The 11,726-nt window shown below is 39.6% G+C and overlaps 1 protein-coding gene across 1 annotated transcript in view; it reads right to left on the bottom strand.

The window, feature by feature from the left end:
• Nucleotides 1-2,352: 2,352 nt before the first annotated feature.
• LOC109462274 (phytanoyl-CoA dioxygenase-like) overlaps nucleotides 2,353-11,726 on the bottom strand; it is a 13,737-nt gene continuing 4,363 nt past the window's right edge. The window contains exons 3-11 of the mRNA XM_019758806.1: nucleotides 11,135-11,252; nucleotides 8,555-8,655; nucleotides 8,043-8,144; nucleotides 7,693-7,732; nucleotides 6,941-7,035; nucleotides 6,369-6,474; nucleotides 5,056-5,140; nucleotides 4,213-4,417; nucleotides 2,353-3,433 (exon numbers count right to left, since the gene is read on the bottom strand). Coding sequence (XP_019614365.1) covers nucleotides 3,317-3,433; nucleotides 4,213-4,417; nucleotides 5,056-5,140; nucleotides 6,369-6,474; nucleotides 6,941-7,035; nucleotides 7,693-7,732; nucleotides 8,043-8,144; nucleotides 8,555-8,655; nucleotides 11,135-11,252 — 969 coding nt within the window. The 3' untranslated portion in view covers nucleotides 2,353-3,316. The remainder of the gene's footprint in view (nucleotides 3,434-4,212; nucleotides 4,418-5,055; nucleotides 5,141-6,368; nucleotides 6,475-6,940; nucleotides 7,036-7,692; nucleotides 7,733-8,042; nucleotides 8,145-8,554; nucleotides 8,656-11,134; nucleotides 11,253-11,726) is intronic.

Here is an 11,726-nt window from a genome sequence, read left to right as displayed (position 1 = left end):
CTGAAAGTTACATTTACAGATATAATGGATAAACTGACAGTGCATGTGCTTTGACATTTTTCTCTGTTAGGTAAATATGTTAAACAAGATATGATATTTATATCTGTTATTCTACTTTATACGACAGGAAACTTACGCTCAAGTTCCGCACGTAGTAGCTCAGCCATCCTGCCCCGTGATGTAAGATTGGCCACCTCAGCAGAAAGCGTAATCACTTGAGCTGGATTTAAACAACAAGACGAATAGTACATTGCATTGATCTGTACAGTGATTTAAACTTCCAAAAATAATATGCGAGTGTTCAATCATTGTCTTTCATTATTAGTGCGCACAATTTAAAAAAGGCTGACCTGCAAAATATGACACCAGTATGGCGTTGCCCACGAACAGAAAACCCAGGGTTAGCCACAGCTTCTTGCACAGACCGTTACCAATGGTAACGCTGTCCGCTGCCACATGGTAGGCCGCTGTTTCAAAAAAAAAGTATAATGATGAAAGATTATCTAAACTCATGAGGTAAATGTGGTGTCTTAGCGTTCATGCGTGGGTGTTACAGACTCGACTGAACAGTTGAAATGTCTTTAAACTTCCGGGACTTTTTTTTCAAAATCTACCCAGTAATGAAAATTGATAAATCCAGAAAAGTACTCAGTCTACTAACTGAAAACATAAACAGCAGTGACTAAAAATAAAGTAACCAAAGAAGAGTACTGTATGGTAAATGGAGTCTAGCTCCACTGAACATTTTTATCAACTGCACACAGTTCACTAAAACCGGATTTTGATTGTTTGCCTATACCTGATTGCTTCTCGGTGAGGGGGAGACTTCAACTTGACTTGAAACTTTGGTATGCTAACCTCATTGTGCTTCATGTGAAGTTGTTTGCTTTACTGTTTACTTTGTGCAGCGTTTTAAAGCCGAGTTGCCGTCAATGGTGCATATTAGACTGCGACATTTTTTTATCAACACGAAGATATTCTTGTAATAACAACACTCGTAGAAAAAAAAAACGAAATACACGAATTCTATATTTAGGCCTCAGATTGTATTTTTAGCAGCTTAGGGGTAAATAAAAATGTTGTGCGTAGCGTATTCATATCAGTATGTGTAGATTGCACAAGAATATAGTAAGGTACAACTTCACTTGAAATGCAACCATCGCCGCAAATCACAGAGTTAGGTACCAAAATATTCCTACAACTCAACTGCGACTGGACAATGTTTTACCTGCTCGGCAGCCGTACGCAGGGTTGGCGGTTGTCGCATCATCGGTCTCTGACTCAGCCTGAGACTGCTGCATGGGGGCGGTTCCTGGGGAAATATTTGGTAAAAAAAATCATTCTCTAGAATCATGCACGTTGTCTAGAAATATGTAGAATTATTTGGGATAACTACGCAGTGGATCGTACATATGTGGATTTTTTTTAGCAAACTATGCAGATATATGCAGTTGTGGGGTCGTGTGGCGTAGAGGCAGAGTGCTCGACTCGGAGGCAAGAGATCCCGGATTCTAGTCGTGACATGCCACCGATCTTGTGCCCTTGGGAAAGGCACTTTACGCGACTTTCCTCTCTTAAGTCAAGTGAAAATGAGTATTGGCTTGTCCTGTACTTGTACTTTGTGTTGGTGGCGGCATAAAATAAGATATAGCTTGAGTGTGCCGTCGCTATGTCTGGTCATAAAATGTTGGAATAAAAAAAACTATGACGATTGCGTTACCAGTTGGATTCTGCTGCTGTCTCGGCATGGTGTCTGCTCCTCGGGGTTCCTGACAGCAGAAACACGCCCTACACCAGACGCGGGGGCTTGCTGACTGAGCCACAGTCCTAGACAAATATGGCATAAAAGCTTTCGCAACATGATTAATATCGGAAAGATGAAGTGAAAAAATATTGTATGAAGTCTTAATTACACTCTCTATGCAGGATGGCCAAATTATATGAATAAGTAATTCTTTTTTGTAACTGAGCTCCGAAAAAACAAGTTAATGAAACATGCCTGAATTTTTAAAAATATTTTTATCTCGTAAAAAGTTGCCAGCTGTTTTTCGTGATTTTATCACATTAGGGTATGAATATTGTTTGATCCGTGTTCTTTTATTTTCGTTAAAACCACCCAGTACAAAGTCCGTATCTTCTATGCCTTTCTTTGTCTGGAGTCAGTGAAAAAGTCCTGACGTTGGATATGATCTCTCCCATTTATTTAGTACTGAAAATTATAGCACCCGCACTATCCCATTATTTACCAGAGGGGGATTCTATATTTCTCTATCCCTGCTATCCAATTTGCTCACCATATAGAGAAATTTTGGATCTAAGTGTAGATAGGCTCTAATCACTACCTGGTAAGGGGCCAAATGCGGGTCAGACTAATAAAGGGCGCTAAACAAACAGAAGGCTGTACAGCAATCCTTGCCAGCAATATAACATCTCCAGTATGGTTTATTTGCATAGAAAATTTATAATTCGTCAGTTATCAAGTTCCAATGTTCGTCAATCGCCTAGTTCCAAGAAGACGACCTGAATTCAACTGAACTAGGTTAGCATTATTTGGTGAAGGTATGATGTCATTGGTGTGGTGGAATTGGTTTACATTGAAAGGTGTTATCCTGTGATGGTTATGTCAGTGTAAATCCATATTAAACAAGAAAAAACGCTTTTCAACTTCTAATTATAACCATAATGGTTTATATGTGTACACTCAAAGAATAAGTATTTTATATGTATTCAACGGAACCATATACAAAAGTTGTAAGTCATTTATCAAAGTAGGCCCTTATTTAAAAAAAATGAAGTTTGATTCGAACATTGGCAGTCACACATTCTGCAGGAAATATCTGCTCTTTTCTTCCCTTGAATCGCATTTGCTTTCAAAGGTCCCAAAGCTACTAGCATGACATCATCACATGTTAAACGTACACAGTCATGTACTACTCGCATTTTTTACAATGTAAAGAAATAGCTCGTTCAACTCGTTTGTTTGCTTTATATTCTTCCTTTCAAGATGCCTAGTGAATGGAATGTGAATCAGCAGTACCTAATCTATTCGTTTATGTGCCTACAACGTCTATGATGTTGCCTTTCTTCGATGTTGTTCTTAGCTTAAAGTGCATTTTATTGACGTTTTGGTTCATCGAAATATTCAATATGTTGACTGCAACGCCGATTGGCCAGAACTAGTTGTAGCCTTGCTACGATACCTATTTTTACGGAGATTACGAAACTTAGCAGTTAGAATTGGCATGGTAAGCAGACGTTCTCAGTGTGTGTTGTTGGTTCCTTTCTCCTGTTAGTTTCCCGGTGTTACGTGTGCCTCCTACACGCCGTCCTGTTGGACCTGGAGCGCCCTGGTGTGGCGGTTGTGGCGCACAATCGGCCAGCGAGTCAGCCACGGCCCGTGAACGGTCGTGTCAAACTCGTCCACATCTTCACCCTGATAAAATAAGACAGCAACAGCTTTAATCTGAGGTCATTGATTTTGTAAGACGCCTATCTAGTCACTTGAGGACTGCAATATGGGCACTAAGATATGTGAATCGAACTTACTCCCACTTCCTAGAGTTATTTACTTTGAAGGCCATATCTGCAGCCCCCTGTAACTGCTAGGGGCTAGCTACAATTATTACTACTATTTTGTACCATTTCCTAAGTTACTCGGAATTTGACCTCTGGCCCTCCAAAGACCAATGACCGACTGTTGTGCTTAATTTATGTTAATTTAATTTATGTTATATTATCTTTTCTGTATTCTTGTTTGCATTATATTCTTGTTTATTTATTATGGGCTCTCTTGGAAATCAGCCCCTCGGGGCTGAAGAGACTACCCATATGTTGTTAAGATAAACAAATAAATAAAAAGGGGGCCAAACTGAATTAAATAATAATTATACAACTCTATATATTACTCAGTATAAACCTCAAACGGCAATGTCACCAAATAATTATCATAGATTGCCCATAAAAGTAATAACATAAGGTACAAAAACATTCTGCCACAGTTCAAAAGCCGCCTGGGGACCCGAAATTAGACTTGCTCTTTGTTTTGCTAACACCTACCAATATACTCAAATACCATACTGGTCAATCTAGAGGTGCTTTAGAATTAATTCTTAATAAAATGTATTCCTGCACATTTCTTAATATTCTTAGTGCGATCGCAATAATGTAAATCAATCCCTCCACCCCTGAGGCGTAGACAAAAAATACACTCACAGACAGCCCAGTGCTGCTCTCTAGTTCGCTCCCGCGATCCGCATTGAAGAACTTGTCCCATTCGTCCTGTGGCACCACGTACATCGGGTCCCTGGCCGTGCGCATTAGAACAGGCTTGCGCTTCCCCCAGAACCCGCTAGGTTTGTCAGGGTGCTGCCAACGCAGGTCCAGGCTCCAACGGATGTTATCCGTCTTATTCGGGAGACTGTGAATTTTACGGAAGTAGCTTCAGTTACATTTCTTTTTAATAAGGCCTCACCGACTTCATTTTATGGATGACATCCTCTGAAGACCCCCAAACTAGTGCGCGCGGGCGAAAAAAAAAAAAAAATCGGCCAAAAACAAAAATGCTACTAAGCCACAGAAATAGGAAGCTGATACTGTGAATTACCAACAGTACATAGCGACGTACACGACAAGCCGGCTTTTTGTGGAATTTATTAATCGGCACTGTACGTATGTACTGTGTTCTTGAGTCGTGGAGCTTTGGTGCCATCGGTGCCATCTCCAGAGTTACCAACGGCTCCGTATTGTCGCTAACTACCATAGAATACCCAGGCCTAGAACCAAGTAGAACCAAGCCAGACGTGACCTTTTTTTTGAGAACAGGTGAAAATCAATGCGCGCGTGGATGTCATCCATAAAATTACGACAGTGTGGCCTTATAGTGACATCCATAATGCCCGTAACAGACGTTCTACAACATCAACAACAAAAACTGCTTTTACAGCAACTGCAGCTACGATGACTGTACCGTCATAACTAAATAAATGTTCGTCGTATCTATGTCTATCCACTTTTATAAGAGTACGTATTTAGGCAATATCAATGTTTAACTAATACCTCCTATGGGGGATGGCATTGTTGATGAACAGGACACCCCCATAAGGAACCTCACACGTCACGATGTCCGTCTTAATATTAACACCTGAAAGACAGAACAATGTCTTCATGAACGCTGATCGTAGGCTCACAACTGTTACGAACAAATGCTTTGTACTTCAAGCCCTCCATAGTACTTTGCCTCTTTCATATACTTATAGTATAACTGAGTTATAGGGACGATATGGAGGTAGCAATGAGTGGGTGGTATATGTATAAAAATACCGATGCTGGATACTGGGTTTTTCTTCTGCACAACTAGATATTCTCTCACATTGCTTACATTTTACTGTCTACCTGACACCGATACGCAACTTAGATTCTTGCTAGAGTTCTACATTTTGCCGCTATATTTAGCCGATGTAGGTGAGAGAATCACCGGTTGTGTATATGAAAATCTTCATATCCCTATGTTTTAACAACTTAATGGAATTATTTCAGGATAACGATATCGTTTTACAAAACACACATAGAAATGGGTATGTTCTGCAAAGGAGCAAGAAGATTATGCCTTCCATTGTAAATGCATGTAACACCCATCCGAAAATATCCCCCTTTGTTCAGAAATGTTACCGTTTTACTATACAAGCTGAGGTTTGAATTTCGTCCTATTTTTGGCGTGTTTTTAGGCTTTTTTATCGGAGTTTAAATTTCTTTTTTTTTTTTGCACTGGGATTTTTACGCCAACCCAACTACTGCCGGCACTCACCCTGGGGCGGGGCAAACCTATTCAAGAAACGTGACGTCGACAGTGCTCCTCCCCGGGAACCATCAAATTATCATTTGGGATATCCATTTTACTAGCACGTCGGCAGAACGTACTGCACCTGCGCGAAACCCGTAATATATTGTACATAGCACTTCGGTAGAACGTTTCATGTAAGGTCGTATTCGTGCATATAAGGTTAGCATCCTGTCTGTAGTTTCCAAATGTTATGTCGGAAAAGATTTCCTCTGCAACAGGCAAAATTCTGATGCAACGGTGACCAAAAAGCCATCGAAAACCGTGATAATACAGGGTTTCTGCGCAGGCGCAGTACGTTCTGCCGACGTGCTCATTTTACTGTGGTGGATTATCACATGTCTAGTGCGTCAGAGCGGCGTAAACGATACCAGTGCAAAAAAAGACCCCCCCTACCAAAAAAAAACCGAACCCCCCCCCCCAAAAAAAAAGCCACCCCCCCCCAAAAAAAAAAAGCCTACAAACACGCCAAAAATAAGCCCAAACGTATGCTTGGTCAGTACAGACATGTTGGCCAGGTTCCCGTACTTACCCAGTGTCTTCTCCATCTCCTCCTCCAGGACTTCCACGTACCACGTCCCTCCCACCACCCCCACGTGGTCGGCTGTCACTCCCCTGCGGTGGCCTCCGCGCACAACCTGGATAGTAGAAACCACAACACAATTTCAGCTTAAAACTGACGAGTTTATATACAAATCCTTTCACTGTGATGTTACAATCAGTTTTGATATCGTAATTGTATTTTATTGTTTTGTTTCATTTACCCGTTACCTAAGTTATTTCTTATTCATCCGATTTATTTGAATTGTTAATCAGGTTATGAAGGGCGGCCTCCTCATAATCATTTTTATGCTTCCGGCCTCCATGCACTGTTACATTTCATTTATATTTTCTTGTATTTGTATTGTTACATTTTGCTTTAAAGTGCGAAATAAACTGAAACTGAATATTATGCTACAGAACCTGATATGAGAAGTGCTGCCAAAGTGCTATGCACAACACATTACTGATTACGCGTTCTGCCGACGTGCGTCTGTAACGCAACTTGGTACAGTAGTTCTGCTCGGAATGCTGATGATATTCCGATCATCCACATAAAGGTACCTGCATACAGCCGTTCTCCACAGTAGCGTCTAGCAGAGGGATCCACGCAACCGGAATCAGCGTACCCAGGGACTCCGGGAGAGTGTAGCAGTTGTCTGTAGGAATACAAGTGACTTTAATAGTTCATGGTTATCATACGTTAAAGCTCGACTACTCCTACCAAAAAATATTCCATTGTGACAGTCAAGAAATAGTCATTCAAATCTGCCTCCGTAAGTTTTCTGTTCATACGGGTAAATCGTGATCGCATACTGTTAAGTTAAGATTTTGATACATTCAAACACATCTGTATCACGTATATTTCCAGTTAAGATCAAATCAAATTGAATGAGCCTATACTACTAGACACAGGCTACTCATGAGAAGACGAGAAGACCTCAGTAAGCACAAGTAAGGGTCAGAGTAGTTCTTATTTTATAAATGGAGCAGGGCAGATTAGAGATCAATACTCCATAACTAGAGAATGTTATATACTGAAGGTGGGTACTGTACGGGTAAATGTGACAGGTCGTACTGGAAAATACTAAAGGAAATTATGATTATCTATGCATGGCTGGTATCGGGCAGGCTATTATTTGGCTTCGCCAGCCGAATGTTTCAAGGTGTATAAAACATTCGGGGCATTGATTTGTAAAAACTTCAGTTAGTATTACAAATACCTTAGATTTACCACCGCAACCTCTCTCGTCTACTGTTGTATTTACACCTACTTTTAATATTCTTCTACTACTTATAGTTAGGAACTGGGTTACCTTGGTGCCAGGGCACAGTTGTCTCATCATTACTCGGTACCTGTGGAACAGGGTTGGAAAAGTGTTTATTGTGGCCATCAGTATGGTCAGTCTGTAAGTTTGTGTTTCGAACAAAAATGTTTCAAAACTAGTTGAAACATACGCATTAATAAAGTAACTGTGCTTACCTCAACTGGGTTAGTAACCAATCTAACAATTAGTTGTAGGGGTGTTTTTATTAAAAACACAAAGGATAACTGAATAAAAAGGATGGGTGTCCATAATTGACAAAAATGAGAGCATGTAGCAAATGATTTTGTTGAAACTGACGATGAATTTTCATCGCGCATTCGTGGTGTTTGTCCGTTTACCTTCGGCCGGAGGTTCCAGAGCGGATTCCCGGCTATCTCCGGCCCCACCAGCTGCTCCATGACATTCAGCAGGCGGTCGTTCACCCAGAGGTCACAATAGGCCTGATCAGCAGAGGTAAAGTGCACGGTGTTTGCGGACAGATCCATATCTTATGCTTGCAAGAAGTGATGACACACATGCGGGCCGTTAACATTAAGTGATGTTTTCTTCCGTAATGTCAGTTATCAGTGCATTAATGCATTTAAACATTTGTGAGAAAGGCGTATTTCAATTAAAATTTCAAAGTAAAAATTTGTTTTCATAGAATATCAACGTTTCAAGCAGTGTATTCTCCCCTTTTCTAGTACATTGTATTAATTTCTCATTGTTAACATACTGTGTTGTGCTGACATGAAATATGGTTGACATGATAAGGTGGACGCAATTGCAAATGTGAATTAATTTTAAATCAACCAATAAAAATCATATGTTTGTAGATATTTACAAATTGAATATTGCAAATATGATTCACCTTGTGAATCTTGCCCTCCTTTAACAGCAGTGCGCATGTCCCAGGAAACTCTTCCTCGATTAGCGTCAGTCGTTGGAACAGCCCTGCGTCCCGGTACGTGTCTGTGTACGTCAGAAAAGATTTTAACCCCTTAAGAAAAGTGTGTGTGTGTTTCCGCACATTTGTAGTCAGCATAACTTCAGAACGCCTTTATGGATTCTGATGATATTTGGTATGCTGGTATGTCTTAGGAAGCCAAAGGTCAACGTCAAATATGGGCCTCTTGGTAGCTGACCTTGGTACTGTAGCAGAACTTCCGGTTTTTGTATCTTTTTGCAAGGCAGGTAAAACAGATGTGCGGGTTATGCAACAAAACACCAGCTGTCAAAGAGTTCCTCTAACGCATAGTGTGGAAGCATCGCTGTTTGGTTTGATTATTGAGGTTCTTCCTCTGAATTAGGCTACATGTACAGTTGACCAGATTCTATTACAGCCTGACCTATTTCAGGCCAAAGGTGCTACTGTATTAGCAACTGTGTGTTTGAAAACAAAAACATGTGTTATTTTGTTCTGTACTATAGTGTACTGTGTAAAAACATTTACAAAACTCACATATTTCATGGAGGTATGAGATCTCTGAATTCATGTTCTTACATAAAACAATGCAGTAAAGACAAATAGTCAAAAGGGGCCAATAGGTTTATACCAGCTGCTTTTATACTATGCTCTTTTCCATTGAAGTTAACACTATTTAATTACTAATTACCATACTAAAATATCAATAATAAGTACGAATGTGATAAATGCAAGATAAAAGAACAGAATTATGTATATAATGATAGCATACTCTAAATGAATGCAATTGAGATATTACATTAAAAAGTAAGTATTATTATTTTTAAGTATGTCAATGTATAATGATATGGATTTTATTGAGTAACTAGTAATTTTAGTGTGTTATGCCAGATATTGTCAAAAATCAAAATTGTACAGCAAGACACAATTTAGCTGATGGCTACAAGTTTTTGTTTTTACAAATAAACCATTTGATTGATTGATTGATTGATTGATTGATTGATTGATTGATTGATTGATTGATTGATTGATTGATTGATTGATTGATTGATTGATTGATTGATTGATTGATTGATTGATTGATTGAAAATCACAGTACAATCAAAGATACACCACAAATCGGGTACAAATCAGTATATGGCACGGTGAAATGTTATAGTAAGAAAGATGTGATGATTAAAGCAACTGAGATATTTTATAACTGAAATGCGTTTTCACGGCGGTCTGTCACTACGGCATTCTTTCCCATTGCTGGGGGCGTTCGATAAAGTATCGGGTTACAAGATGCAATTTTGGGCTAACCGTAAAACATTTGAAAATAAACAAACTAGTATCGAAGGGAAAAGTTCGTTGAAATAAAATAAAATCCTCGTCTTTACATACATTCAATGGTGATTTTTTGCGCTAAAAGGATGATTTTTTCGGGTTTCGTTAAAAAGTCGATAATTTATGGGATTTCGGTGCGCCATATTTTAGCCAATCACCGAGCAAACCTGGCTACACATATTACGCAAGGTCACTGATTTTTATATTTTTCGACGACCAGGAATAAGATGAAAAATCGTGCTTTTGGGATGTTTTTAATTTTTGACTTAAAGTATAGTTTTTGTTGACAAATAGGTGAAAAAATCGATTTTTTTTTTGCTTTTTCACACTTAATTACCCATAATTCAAAATCAAGAGCATTTTTCGAAAATCCCTAAAGCACGATTTTTGGGACAACGGTGGCAGTCATTTTGAGCCGTAAGTGGGGTATGTTTGACTCTTCATGCTTCTAGGTTTGAACGAGTTTTGCAGACATGTCATATCTCCCAAAAGTGTGCACCGTGTTAATCATAAAGGCGTAAAGAATCATTACAGTATTCAAGGTTACCCAAGTATACGACAGTAGCTTCGCTACATGTTACATGTCCACAAAAAATGATAGCGGACATGTACTGTCCTGTAAACTGTTTGTATCTATAGAAAAGTGTTGTTTTTTATCTGTTGCGAGGCTTGTTTTGCCGCTTTATCATGCAAATGACCGCAGGTGACCCCGAAATGGAACGCGGGTTCGATTCGAATTGCCCAGATCGAACACGATCAAACACTGTTCGGATTCTATGAAATGTGGGAACTTTGCAGCCCAGATTTTACCACCGTGTTTAAACGTAAATAGTGGAGCTAACAACGTTTACACATGAGAACACTAAACAGCGGCTAGAACAGGGTGACAATGATTTACTGGACTATAGTTGCATGCATTATCTTACACGATAATTACGAAATCATTACTATTTTACAAAACTATATATCTCTTTCGTCCTACAAAGAACATACAACGAAAGTATTGAACATCCGAAAAAAACCCTTTCCTCTTTGAAAGGCACATATATTACCATTTTATGCTTCCCCCCTTCAAAAATAAACTTAAATTTTCACCTACCCGATAATATATCCAGCGATTAACTCTACTTTTTTTAATGACGTCCTCTGCCTTCCATATTTCCCTAACTTTTCAAACGATTAGAAAAATATATAACTCACTCTTTATCTTGCCAGCCTTGTAGAGCCTTTCTGCCAAAGCGTCCACCAGTTCCGCGGTGCCATCTCTGCAAGGCTGCAGTTCTTCGGGCGTAAAGAAGTCCTTCACTAGAACAAATCCCTGTAGGCAGATACCAGAAGAATAGTGTAACTTGATCTGTATGATACCATACAAAACTGCACAGCCTTTTACTCTGAATCAGAGAAAGATGCCTGTAACACATTCAGGACCCCTCCACCGACAATGTTCGCGAATACCAGCCGACCAAGATTGGCTGAAGATCGGGAGTAGTTTTTGCAGATTTAGACCACCTTTTTTCTATACAAGTTAAAATGAATCTGAGTTAAATTTGACCTACTAATACACCCCCAAACACTACTCACTTATTCCCGAATGGCTGGTTAGCGTTCTGCTGACTTAACGTTGAAAGCCAGCCAACCATAGCCAAACCTTCCAAATAAAACCCGAATGTTTTAAACATTTTGAAACATTCGTCTGGGGTATCTGAACAGTAACCGGCCTTTCAAAACACCAGCCGACCTTGCTTCCAAGCTACTTCTAACCGTGGTTGGGAGGTGTTCGGGTGGTCAAATT

Source organism: Branchiostoma belcheri, unplaced genomic scaffold (assembly GCF_001625305.1).
Source record: "Branchiostoma belcheri isolate BF01 breed outbred unplaced genomic scaffold, Haploidv18h27 scaffold114, whole genome shotgun sequence".
Classification (NCBI taxonomy): Eukaryota; Metazoa; Chordata; class Leptocardii; order Amphioxiformes; family Branchiostomatidae; genus Branchiostoma; species Branchiostoma belcheri.
The sequence above is the reverse complement of the archived record's forward strand: the minus strand, read 5'-3'. Positions and strand labels throughout refer to the sequence as shown.